Source organism: Leptosomus discolor, chromosome 3 (assembly GCF_034619465.1).
Source record: "Leptosomus discolor isolate bLepDis1 chromosome 3, bLepDis1.hap2, whole genome shotgun sequence".
In the NCBI taxonomy this organism is placed as follows: domain Eukaryota; kingdom Metazoa; phylum Chordata; class Aves; order Leptosomiformes; family Leptosomidae; genus Leptosomus; species Leptosomus discolor.
This window is the reverse complement of record NC_141393.1, coordinates 56,451,191-56,464,230: the sequence shown is the minus strand read 5'-3', so window position 1 is coordinate 56,464,230 and position 13,040 is coordinate 56,451,191. Positions and strand designations below refer to the sequence as shown.

General features: G+C 36.4%; 1 protein-coding gene across 1 annotated transcript in view; it reads left to right on the top strand.

Annotated features, from left to right (window-relative positions):
- Positions 1 to 13,040, top strand: part of TUT4 (terminal uridylyl transferase 4) — a 40,395-nt gene that overhangs the window by 14,138 nt on the left and 13,217 nt on the right. Inside the window, exons 8-20 of the mRNA XM_086463207.1 lie at positions 978 to 1,104; positions 2,124 to 2,243; positions 2,630 to 2,848; positions 3,002 to 3,176; positions 5,097 to 5,839; positions 6,366 to 6,516; positions 7,088 to 7,174; positions 8,594 to 8,697; positions 9,077 to 9,134; positions 9,229 to 9,332; positions 9,989 to 10,078; positions 11,701 to 11,814; positions 12,936 to 13,013. Of these exons, the coding sequence (XP_086319333.1) occupies positions 978 to 1,104; positions 2,124 to 2,243; positions 2,630 to 2,848; positions 3,002 to 3,176; positions 5,097 to 5,839; positions 6,366 to 6,516; positions 7,088 to 7,174; positions 8,594 to 8,697; positions 9,077 to 9,134; positions 9,229 to 9,332; positions 9,989 to 10,078; positions 11,701 to 11,814; positions 12,936 to 13,013 (2,170 nt within the window). The remainder of the gene's footprint in view (positions 1 to 977; positions 1,105 to 2,123; positions 2,244 to 2,629; positions 2,849 to 3,001; positions 3,177 to 5,096; positions 5,840 to 6,365; positions 6,517 to 7,087; positions 7,175 to 8,593; positions 8,698 to 9,076; positions 9,135 to 9,228; positions 9,333 to 9,988; positions 10,079 to 11,700; positions 11,815 to 12,935; positions 13,014 to 13,040) is intronic.

Sequence of the window (13,040 nt, the reverse complement as noted above, 5' to 3'; positions counted from 1 at the left end):
AGGCTGGCCACAAACAAAACCAAAGTGTCTTACTAGCTTTGTTCTCACTGACTCTCAAAAGTGCAGCTTTCCTGAATAGAAAATTGATTCTACGATTCTATCCCAGCAAAACCAGGACACTCATACATGAAAAATACAATCTGGAGAGAAAGCTTATATTTGTTTTGTACTTGATATAGAGCTCATTAATTGTAGGAGTCTGAAAAGGCCAATTCTACTTTTAGTTAAATAGGGGAGAAGTGGAATGGTTTTCTATTGATATTTAAAATTTCTGCCAGTGGTTTAATCCAAGCCTTTAAAAACATTTTATAAGATACACATTGCCAGAAAGGACACATCATCTGACAGTTTCAGTAAATTCCTAAGAAGTAGCAACCTCCAAAATGAAACATGATTGCTGTACAATGTCCACATTGCTTTGACTGGCTAGCGGTATGTGGTTGAAACTCTGGGGAAGTAAATGCAACAAGGGTGGGCGTATCTTTTCCTGTGTTTGTAGATTATGCAAATGCCTTGTAAATACTAAGAGAATACAAATAGTTACTCTGAGATACAAAACGAAAGCTTTTAGGGAAGCTCTTTTGTGGACTTGTAATTCTTAATATGCAGCAGACCTGGAGTATGTATGTATGTATTTACTTATTTATTTCATATGTGGAAGGAATACATGGAGTTTGAGTTGTGGGAGATTGAACAGCTAAGTAGTGGCAGAATTTAGAGCACATTCTTAGTGCTGTTTTATATTTTTAGCTGTAATGAACTTACTTTAAGTTCTAGATCAAACTGATGAGTTAATAGTAAAGGAACTGTTACATTCTGTATCTTTTGTTTAAAAAGTTCCAAGTTCTTACATAGGAGGACACTGATGCACGTTTTTATTATGGTGGGTGTGATGTCCTACCTCCCCCCTACCTCAAGCTTCATCTATATACACAAGGCTGTAACACTTTTTCTCTCTTTTACATTTGTAATTGCAGTGGTTTGACATGTAAAGTAAGTGCTAGAAATGATGTGGCTTGCCTTACAACTGACCTGCTGGCTGCACTTGGTAAACTGGAGCCTGTCCTTATTCCCTTGGTTTTGGCTTTCCGCTACTGGGCTAGAGTAAGTTTATAAATATTGAGGTTAATTAAATATGTCTATTTCCTCTCTTGAAGTACTGCATGCAATGTAATGATTAATATGCCATGAATACGTTTGTAGAAAAGAACTTCATGCCACTAGTTCACCTCTGATCTTAACAGGCCAGAATGAGACTGAACGTTTTGCTGTGAAATTGTAAATACATATGAAGCTTCCACTATTCTGTTAGCAAGCTGTTACCCTAATTTCTTAAAATTAGTTAATTGATCCTTGAAAACCAGCTCAACAGAGCAATTGGATCTTGCAAACTTTCTGCTATTGAGGTCACATTGAAAAAAATAAACTTGCTCAAAAAAGGGTCTGTTGTTGTACCCTGCTGTACTTCTTACAGACATCAACAGTGATCACAGGCACCAAGTTACAATGTTCACAGCCAGTGTTTAATTGTCCTGTAATTTGGTCCTGATTGCTGCCAGGCCATACTTCACTTATGATGTTTTGGCTTTATTGAAAAATCAGTTGCATGGTATTATTATTGTTGCTTGATTTAGCAAGGTGTTTTTAGAAAAATTCCTGGTTTACAGCATATAAACAGCAGTAGAAACTACAAAGAACTGTACAAAGTCTGGTAGGTTTATTACATCTCTCGTGAGTTCCCATAGGAGAGATCAGTATCAGATTACAGCCAGATGCATAGAATCCCCATCTCCGCACATGAGAGATCGCACAGTGACAAATACCTGATAGTTGCCTGAAATTCTAGATAGGAATATAAATGTGTCCCACAATCACAAAATGTGATGAAACTGAAGAGAATAAGATGTAGTAAAACAGTATAACTTAAGGCACTGTACGAATGACTATAATTTGCATTTTGACTGTATGTGGCATGGCATGACGACTGCAGTTTCTGAGATAAAGGATTTTCTGTTTCACTCTAGTATGTATCTCACATTTCTTTAATGTGTGTCCTTTTATAATAGATTTTAAATTAAAATGCTGATGTTACATCAGAAAAGTAATGGTTTATTCTCTTACAGCTCTGTCACATTGACTGTCAGGCCGAAGGTGGGATTCCCTCATATTCCTTTGCCTTAATGGTGATATTTTTTCTTCAGCAAAGAAAACCACATATTTTACCATCCTATTTGGGCAACTGGGTAAGTGATTTGGTAATACACTAACCTTATTGTTAAATTGTTGGCATTATTTCTGTGCTCTGCAAGGTCATAGAATGTGCAGAATTCGATTGCCAAAGAAATTTGTGAATAAAACATACTGGCACTTCATCCTCACACAGTTGAAGCCTAATGATTCTGATGACTTTTGAAAAAAGGCAGCTGCTATAGCCTGTGCAATTGTCTCATGCTGTATTTTGGAGAAAAGGCAAATATTTTCTTCTTTAACTCTCTGAATTTATTTCTCTGACATCAGTTATTCTTGAGGGGGGATAAATACCAGAGTTGTCAGTGTCACCTTTGGTGAAAACTTTTGGTTGTATGTGTTATATACAGTCTTGTTTTAGAGCTACTTTAATTGTTGTTAGATTGAAGGCTTTGATTCGAAGAGGCCAGATGACCACCAGCTGAAAGGTATAGAAGAGGAGTTTGTACGGTGGGAGTACAAACCACCAACAAATGGTGCAGCAAAAAACTCAGTTGGAGCAGAAAGTAAAACTAAAGTTGAACAACAAAAAGGTGGTGGCAAGAAGACAACAAGCTCGGAAGTGGACAACCAAAGTAATGCAAAGGAGAAACACGGCAGTGTAAGTCATGGCTTTATTTAACTGAAAACCATATTCTGTCTCTTAGCCCTGTTTTTTTATCTTCAAGCATTAATATTGGATGGAACCAGGAAAAAAAAAAAAGATAATTTTCATTTCTTGTTGCAGTTGAGCATTCTTGTCCATGTGTTTCAGTCTCTCTTAGCATTCAAAACCCCTCACCAAGTTTCACTGGGGCAACTGTGGTTAGAACTGTTGAAGTTTTACACACTGGAATTTGCTTTGGAGGAATACGTCATCAGCATACGGGTACAAGAACTCTTAACCAGAGAGAATAAAAACTGGCCTAAAAGGCGAATAGCCATTGAAGGTAGGATAATACCCTTTTCTAGTTCTGTATTCATCCTGCATTATTATCTTTATTTACCTAATACTTACAGGTCTGTTACAAGAAGTCTGGACAATAAATTAAATCAATAATTGGAGGAGAAAGTAATTCTTTTTTTTTCTGTTTAGTAGTACTTTTTGCAACTCTCGTTCTTGAAATGCAGACCGTAAACTTGTCTCACTGTTTCTTACCATTCTGGTCTTATTTCTGTCTCTGTTTCATTCTTTCTATAAGCCATTTATTCTTTTTTAATAATTCTGATATTATTAATTTTCAGCACCTCTAGCTGCGTTTCCAAAAACCACAATGTATTTTGAGTGTTACCAGCTATCAGTTTGTTTTTTCTGACTCTAATGCAGACTGAGCAGAGAGGTTAGTTCTGATCAATGTGAACTGGAGCAAATCCATCAAAGTAACACACACACAACAGCCCCCCGCAAGCACCCTCCCGTGTCCCTTCCCGTGTTGGTAGTATTTCCATACTGTGAAACTGAATGTTGTGCCATAGGCTGTGCTTCAGGGCTTGAATATCCTGCCAAGGGAAATGTTCTTTCCAGGGACAGCAACCATGTGAATTTGATGATAATGCATACCCTGAGTTATATATGTGGGGGAGAGAAAGAAAGAAAATTATTTTGTCTATTACTTCTTTATAACTGGAAGACATCTTTATTTCTGTTCCTCAACTCAGAAAAATATGTAAACAGTATTTAACAGGGCAAGCTACAGAGCAATGCATGGCATTCTGAATTGGCCTTAAGAACAGAGAAATTGGGTATTTGAAGAAAGTTAAGAAACCATTTAAGGTAATACTTTTTAAAAAGCATAAATTAATTTTGGACACTTTCTAGATATGTTGATGAAGTAGCTTTCTGTAACACACAGGAAGTAATGGAGAAGACAAGAAGTAGGTCAAAGAGAATCATAGAGACAGAGAATGAGTTACTAGAGGTATGTGGAAGGATGAGTTGGTAAGGTACAAGAAAAGCAAGAAGGAAAAGTAAAAAGGAGAAAAACAAGCAATGAGTTGTTGAGGCACATGTTGAGTAGTGGGTCTTGAGATCGCTCCTGTGGGTTTAATTTAATCTCCCAATTCTTTCTTCGGTCGCTTTTAGCTAGAGAGTTTTAAAACTAGTGAAGTGTTTATTCAGCATGTGGGAAGATCAAACCTGTAAGATGAAAGGGCAAATTATTGAGGAAGAAACGGGAAATAATTTCAAAAACCAGGTTGAATTCTTGTTCTGATGCCTGCTGTTGTTGGTCTTTTTGTTTGTTATGGTTTTTTGGTTTTAATTTTTGACTTTTTTTTTTTTGATGTTAAGTTTGTAATTGAAATTATGAAGTAACAGAATCTCAGTTTGATACTATCTTCCCAGGCAAACTTAGAGCAACTATGCAAGTGCTCTTTTTACTTGGAAAACATGTTTGATCTAGAAATCGCTAGGAAGGACTAAGAATGAAACCTGGTGAGATTGGTTCATATAATCCTTATAACCTTAATGTTGCTCTTAGAGGAATTAATTTCTTAGGGGAAATGCAAATCCTTGTTCAGTGAAGGAAAAAAGTTCAGGCAAGCCGACATTTATTTTGCCTTTGTATGTTTATTTTCATTTCTAGTTTAGAAATTGACCATAATAGAATGGTCAATATACCTGTGGTTTTCTTTTTAAATAATGCTACGTAGAATGGTTTGTGATAGCCAGCCATTCATGGCCACGTGTGTTGTGTTTTGTATGGAAGAAGTCCAAAAACCCTTGGACTCTTAAGTATATCTAAATACAATTCTGGATTATATTATGAGAATCTCTTTTTAACTGCTGTATCATAACTTAGGTATTTCAGCTGCTTTAGTGAAATGTAGAAATTAAAGATTACTAATGAAATTGTTGTTTTTCTTCCTAGATCCTTTTGCACTAAAGAGGAATGTTGCACGAAGTCTAAATAGCCAGATGGTATTTGAGTACATCCTGGAGCGATTTAGGACAGCATATAAATATTTTGCATGTCCACAAAGTAAAGATGGGATTAAATCCAAGCCAGATACCAAGAAAAAAGAAAAAGGGAAAATTAATAGTAAGAAATCCACAAGATCTGAAGAGCCTGTAGCCAACTGTTGCCTTCCACAAGGGGAAAAAGTTGTAGATAAACAAAATATAGAAACTGGATGTAACATACCAGAGAATGAACTTGAATGTAATGAAGTGGTAGAAGCTGTAGCCAAAAGATGTACTTCCAAGAACATAGACTCTTTGCTACTTGCAACATTGGACTCTAGTTATGATGAAGACAAAGAAGAAGCTTTATCCCTTATTTCTAATGAATGCTGTGAATTAAAGCAGAAATCACTTCAAGAAAGGGATGATTTAGGAATTTCAGTTTGTATAACTGAAGGTGAGCTAAGCCACCATTGTAACTGCAGTGAACGTCAGCCCTATGACACAAATTCTAGTAGTGAATTTTCTGATGCTGAAAGTAGACAGAGTTTGGTAACAGAGTCTTCTCAGAAGAGTAAGTGCACTGGCACACCAGCTACCTCGCCCAACTGCAAAGCAATGGTGGAAGCTCATGATCTCAAAGATGAAGGGAGACTCTCTGCAGAAGAAATGCATTATGTGTTTGATAAGTTTATTTTGACTTCAGGAAAGGTAAGCTGTGTGTTTAAGCAATGCTGGTCATGTATCAGTGGGCTATTGCCTTTAGATCACTAAAACTAAGGGTGGATGAATGACGGAATTCTCCCAGTGATTTTATTCAGTCTCTGTTATGAATGGTAGCTCTAGCCTTTTTAGAGTACCTGTTATTCAGGACTGGAAAACGCCAAACCTGTATGCCATTTGGACTAGATAGTCTGTTGCCTCCATCTTATGTGAAACTTGGATTTCCACAAGAAAAAAGAAATAGTCCTGGCATTTGTTTTTTGGTGGTTTTGTGTTTGTTACCCCCACCCCTTCCTCTCCTAGTTTCCTGTAGAATTTCCAGGTGCTCTTATGCATTGTAAGAACTAAATGCAACCTGTTGAGAGTTGTTCTGTTCTTTGTAGAGACTCTGTTGATGTGTTAAAGTTCTTGGTTGCATGACCTGTATGGCAATGTTAGGTCTGTTGAACTATCTTAAAAGTAAAATTGCATTTGTGCACCTTTTTTTCTTTTTTTTTTTTTTTATTCCCAAAAGCCACCAACTATAGTATGCAGCATCTGCAAACGGGATGGACATTCCAAAAATGACTGCCCAGAGGATTTCAAGAAAATTGATCTAAAACCACTACCACCAATGACAGACAGATTTCGGGAAATACTTGATATAGTGTGTAAAAGATGTTTCGGTAAGTTGGAAAAGTGTTTGTACTCTGCTGTAAAATGTGGTCTTTTATCTGAAAAAAACCCAAACCTGTAGAGTTAAATTACTTATTATAGTAAATTCTTTTGAAAGAAGATCTTCCAGGTACCCTAGGCTACAAATTGATCAGTATTTTTATTTTCATATAATCCATGGTTGTGATACCAAATTATTTGAGAAACTAATACTATATAGGATTTTTCACTGGTTTTGTAAAAAGTTACCAGTTTTCCTGGAAGTTAGGCTCTGGGCAAAATTAGCTTTTGTGTTTGTCAAATTCTATGGCTTCTTTCGGAAAAAGCCTCTTTTGGGTGTCTTGGTGGGTTAACCTTGGCTCGACACCAGGTGCCCACCAAGCCTCTCTGTATTTGAATAAAAATCAGACGTCTGAAATAAAGTCCTAACAACTCTAATGATATCATAACAAAAGAAAAACTCATATTTGAGGGAAGTAAATGTAACCAAAGAAAGGTATCCAATAGTTTTAATTAGCTGAAAAAGATTTTTGAGGTAGCTGAATGTCACATTTGACTGTCTTTTAACTTGTTTTTATTTAGATGAATTATCCCCTCCTTTGTCTGAGCAACAAAACAGAGAACAAATTCTGGCAAGTTTGGAAAGATTTATTCGAAAAGAGTATAATGGTATGTAACAATACGTAGTGATTCTTGATAATGCATTCTTCGTTTATGTTGTGCAGAGCATGAACATGTAATTTGTCTCATTATAGCTCATTTTCCTTGCTTAAAACAGTGGCATCTGTTTTCCCTCTGTGTGTAAAGCTATTTTGCAGACTTCTAAACTGAACATCCCTCAGTGCTATTCTGTGGAAATGTCTGTAGAATGGAGGAAGAGCTGCAAGAGTCATAATGCAGATACAGAACTATTACAGTCAGAACAAAAAGAAAGTCTGAATAGGCCCTGGCCAGTTGGGTTTAGTGTTACCTGGGTTGCAGGCCAAGTACTTTTGTTGTCTAGTCATCAGTGCTTAAGTATCTTGAAAATCTTAATGAGTTTGTTATCTTCACATCCCTTTTATAAAATAGGCAAAAGTATCTTACTACAATGGTGGAAGTCAAGGCACAGAGATACAAAGTGATTTTTTTGTAGGTGGTGTAAAACAGTGCTAGAGCCAGGTACCAAACCCAGGTCTCCTGAATTCCAGTCCATTGCTTTACACTGAAGGCCATCAGTTCCCCTGTAGCTGGCCTGTGATCAAGGAACTGTGAATTGCACTTCCATCCACTGGCTGTGTCCTCCTCTTACTGGCAGCAGCTGAGGGTTGAGACCTGTTACAGAACCTTGGAAGACCTAAGATTTCCAATTTTATTAACGGTTAGGAAAAAGCTGTGAATAGATATTGTGTATATTTTCCTAGAATTGATTTCAGTTGAACAGACAAATGTAATGTTTTCAGTTATGAAGAAATTGCTTCCTCTCAGTTGTGTAATTTTGCTTTTCTTTGCAAGAATGAAAATACATTATAATACCGTGTTTCAAACAAAAATGTAAACAAAACAATTGGGAAAGAATGTACCATAAAGTATATTAATCTTACTGCTTGTATCTTCTTGAACGCTATGTTATGGTTACAGAAACTTACTGATTGCCCAAATTTACCTAGTCAGAGGAAAAATAAGCAACCTAGATAAGTATGAGTGGAACCAGAAATATTGCTTGAACTACCTTAAGAGTAGCTCTGTTTTATCTCTGGAGTAAAGCTGTACTGGTGCCTGGATTCGCACATTATTTTGATTTATTTAAAATAGGAAAGTGCCATTGCATACCTCTAAACACTGCACCATATTTAGAGATATCATCTGGTGGTTATAGTAACTGCAACATACCTCACTCATAAAAATTACATGGGCTTTATCCTGCCTTACTTTCTATAAAGAATTTTTAAAGTCCTTGGCTTCCTCCTTTATCAAGGGTGAAGTCTTAGAAGTGACATTGTAAGCTCTCTCTTAAAGCTCATATTTTATGGGCATCTACACATCTCAGTTAAGCAATATTCCATAGTAAACACCATTCAACTCTTTTTGGTCTGCTTTTCTGATCAGACAAAGCCAGACTTTGCTTGTTTGGCTCTTCAAAGAATGGATTTGGATTTCGGGACAGTGATCTAGATATCTGCATGACGTTGGAAGGCCATGAAAATGCAGAGGTAAGAATTTTGAAATGGTTAAAATTTACTGTTTTAAATTGAAGAATTCTTTAAGGGGTTTTAATTGAGTTAAGGTTTTTGTACGCAAAAAAGGTAAGATTTTGCTAGTAGCACATTGGCTTGTTGCAGTCTGCACAACTGAAGCAAGGTATAGCCTATTTCACTTTTAATGCCCTATAGATGCACATTTAGTGTACTGTAGATGTCCATATACAGAATAGGAGTCATCAGTTTTACGTAAATTAATGTGCTGGCTTATTGCTTACTTCTTTTTGTGCATAGAATTTTCCTCCATTAAATACACATTTGATAGTAAATGTGCTTGTTGGGATAGGACCCATGTTTCAACATCTGAAGCTGTGATATTTGTTTCTCCTAGAAATTAAATTGTAAAGAAATAATAGAAGGTTTGGCAAAAGTTCTTAAGAAGCACCCAGGTAGGTGTGTTGAAGTATTACTTGTTTTGTATTTACACTTACTATATATGTAGTTAATGGAAATGTTTTATGTACTAAAGTGTTCCTTCCCCAGGTTTGAGAAACATCTTGCCTATAACAACAGCCAAAGTGCCTATAGTAAAATTTGAACACAGACGAAGTGGTTTAGAAGGAGATATCAGTTTATACAATACACTGGTAAGCATCTGTTTGTGTTTGATTTTGTGTTCAATGAAAGCTTTTTAATTCGTTGTAACTCACTCAAGTAATCATTTGAGGGAATAACTTTGAAACCAGAATCAAAATGCTGTTGTGTGTTTGTTTGGGTTTTTTTTCTACATTGTTTAAATTCAGTGGCCCACACCCACAGCCCAACCCAAGTAGCTGTATAACCTGATGACAGAGCAGTGTCATGGCCCACAAAGCATTTTTGTGAATGCTCCTGAAAAGCTGTTAGTGCCACATTCTCCATCGCCTTTCTGCCATCATGAATAGTACATCTCAGCTTACATCTAGCACAATGAAATTGCATGATTTCTTTTGTAATGGTCTCACATTCACCTGTGGAATTTGTTCCAATATGAGTCATCTTACGGACTTACTTCTTTGCTGGTGTTTTGCAAGGTTCCTACTATTGTTACTGGATTAATACTGTCCTGATTACACCTTTCAGTTATGTTTGTGCAGGAAATGTTGCCTGAATTTTACGGAATATTGTTGTGATTTGTTGCCCTCCCATTGTAATATGCATCTCCTGTGCTTGAACTGCAGACTGTACTATAATTAACCATAAAGTACATTGAAACACCTGTTTGACTTTTTTTTTTTTTCTTTCTTTCTTTCCCTTTTCCCAGGCACAGCATAACACAAGAATGCTGGCTACATATGCAGCTATTGATCCTAGAGTGCAGTATCTGGGCTATACAATGAAAGTTTTTGCAAAGGTAATATAAACAGAAGGTACTTATTTGTATGATACTGTGTTTTCTGATACAGCCACTGAGTTTACCTTTTCGTAATACCAACTGAAAAGGAGACAGTAGAGTGCTACTCATATGAAGTGCACGTTCTTAATCTGACTGTGCTCCACCTGATTGTGTGTGTCAGAATCATTAGTCCTGGTATCTTCTGCTGTTAAAAGATTTCTGTCTAAGAGGAAGCTGATGAAAGGAAAACTTTCATTGTTTTCCATGTCAAACCAGCTACAATGCAAAAAAAAAAACCAACAAACAGAACTGGAAAAAATAGTGACTGTAAGATGTAGGGACATGTGGCTGTGCACGGGCTTCCCAAGTTTCCTTACCTAGGACCAGCCTAGTGATTACTGTGACTTTCCTCTGGCCTGCTTGCCTTGTTTTACTTACTGTCAAAGTCAGGAGTAGGTATGGGTTGAGGAATGACTACCTAAGTCGCTGCTTGATGTGCCTAGGACATACACTTGGCTTCAAGAGTTTGGAAATATCAAATACGAAATCTCCTGCCTCTTTTTTTTTTTTTCTTATGCTATTCTAACAAAGTATTATACTATACAGCCTTTGATAATTGCAACATGGTGTTTGTTTTTATTCAAGCTGCACTCTTAAATATACTCCCCAAACACATCCAAGCTTAGTGAAACAGGGGCAACTAGAACTGGTTACAGAGAGTTATCCTGCTACCAGATGCTAATGTAATAAAATGTATCAAGATGAATAAAATAACTTTGTTTCAGAGTGGAATTTACATTTTCATTATACTGTCACCAGGACCAGTAATGATATTTTTTTTTTTTTTGGGGTGTGGTCACGGTAGGACAGAATATTGCCATGTCTCTTCTGTGCCCAGATTAAAAATGCCTTGTGTTGATAATAATGAATCTTACTTTTTTTTTTGGTAGTATTGCAACTATTGTATACATTCTAAAAATCTTACTGTAAAGACCAAGTTTCTAAATTGTGGGACATACACTCTTGAATGTATACATATGGAGGTGACTTCGTAGGTATACAAATACTCTGTGTTTAAGCAAAATGCTTGGCAGAAAAAACAGGAATAGCTGTCACTGCTGCTGCTAATATGAAAGTAATTTGTGAATCCCTGTTTTTTCCAAACCTAGGAGATTTAAAATGTGCTGTTTGTTATGACACATGCATGAAGCAAAGGGTAGCTTAGAAGCAGGTGCTGTAGAAAGGTTAGACACCAATTAAAAAAATTAGTAAGAAATAAGAAAATTAAATCTTGCAGTGTTGCAACCTGGGCATCAGATGTGGAGGTTTGTTGGGATATCTGGTTTGGGGGTTGTGAATTGGGTTTTCTTTTTTCAATTTGGCGCATTATAAATTTAAAAAAAAAATATTTTGGGTATGAGATGCTTTTCTGGTTTTATGTTAGTGAAGTTATGCTGTGGATTTGCCAGATGGCACTTTACTCTAAGGACATTTATTTTTCAGGCTGCATAAAACAATTTTTAGTTATGAGATGAATGTATTTTCTGTTACTAGGGGTTTCTGTTTGCTCTCTGACATAGCTGTTAGTCTTGAATAATAAAATGTAAATTCAGTATTTTGTTTAAAATGTATCTTTTCAGCGCTGCGATATTGGTGATGCATCCCGTGGTAGTCTGTCTTCGTATGCCTATATTCTTATGGTTTTGTACTTTCTACAGCAGAGAAATCCACCAGTTATTCCAGTTCTTCAGGAGGTAGGCTTTTGGAAGAAAAGGCTATGAAAATACATGCACTGTTTCTTCAAGTCAAACATGAGAAGTCTGGGCTCTTAGGATCAGGGGGATGAATGAAGTATGGGGCTCTTCTGCATTAGCAGGTTTCTAACCCCCGCTTGGTTTTAGTGGGTAGAACTTATCAAGAAAATTGCAATAAAATGAGAATCCGTTTGACTTAAGTTCTGTTGTTACATTTACTTTGGGATTTTGATTTCATGATGATATTTATATGCTGAACAGAATAGAAAAAGAAATTGGCAGGTGGTATGGAGAGAAGGGAGTTGTAATTATGAGACTGTGCCAGATGCTCTTGAGACATGAGTCCAGCTCTTCCATCAGTTATTGTCAGAAGCACTATTTATTGCTCAACACCTTATCTGTAAGAGAAAAAGTTTATTTTATGATTTGGTGAGGGAGGAAAAAAAAAAAAGTAACTAATGTTTTGGTACAACTTTAAAGATAGTTATTTTACATCTTCCGGGAAACTTTAATAAGAAAATAACATTCTGTACCTCCATTGCGTGGGTGGGAGAATATAGTTAGTTGGCTGTCTACCTCTTCCTGGATACCCTCTGGAACTCCCAAGCACTTCTGAAAATTACCCCTTTCTGTCTTTTTTGTTGTCTGCATTGTAAAAGGAAAATTGGCTTAAGCTCTGCAGTTTAGACTCAGACTTTCTTGCTGATACTTTAGTAGTGGTTGGGGGTGGTGGTTTTATTGCTCCCCTGAGAGTGCATTTAACTACCAGTGGAATTTCCCCTTGGCTTTGCTGAAGTCAAAATGTGATAGGAGTCATATAAAGTCTCCTTAGAGATTTTGTGGGCAAGAGGGATGTCAGAATCTCGATGAGGTAATTCAGTCATGTTTTCTTAGTTGCAAAGAACAAGTAAAAATAAATATCCAACTAATTTGAGATAAGTGTAGCAATAATGCAAAAAGACTTTCAAACTTTTTACCAATGGGAAATTCTGCATATATAAGAAGTAACTGTTAAAATTGAAAGATTTATATTTTTATATTATGTCTTACCAGCAAAATTGCAAGTCTTTTATGATGACTTTGAATTAGAGTGGTAACTGTGGCCCTCTCTATTACGGCAGATATTTGATGGAAAACAGATTCCACAAAGAATGGTGGATGGATGGAATGCCTTTTTCTTTGATGACATGGAAGAACTGGTAATATTCTAATTCCAGAAGAATCAC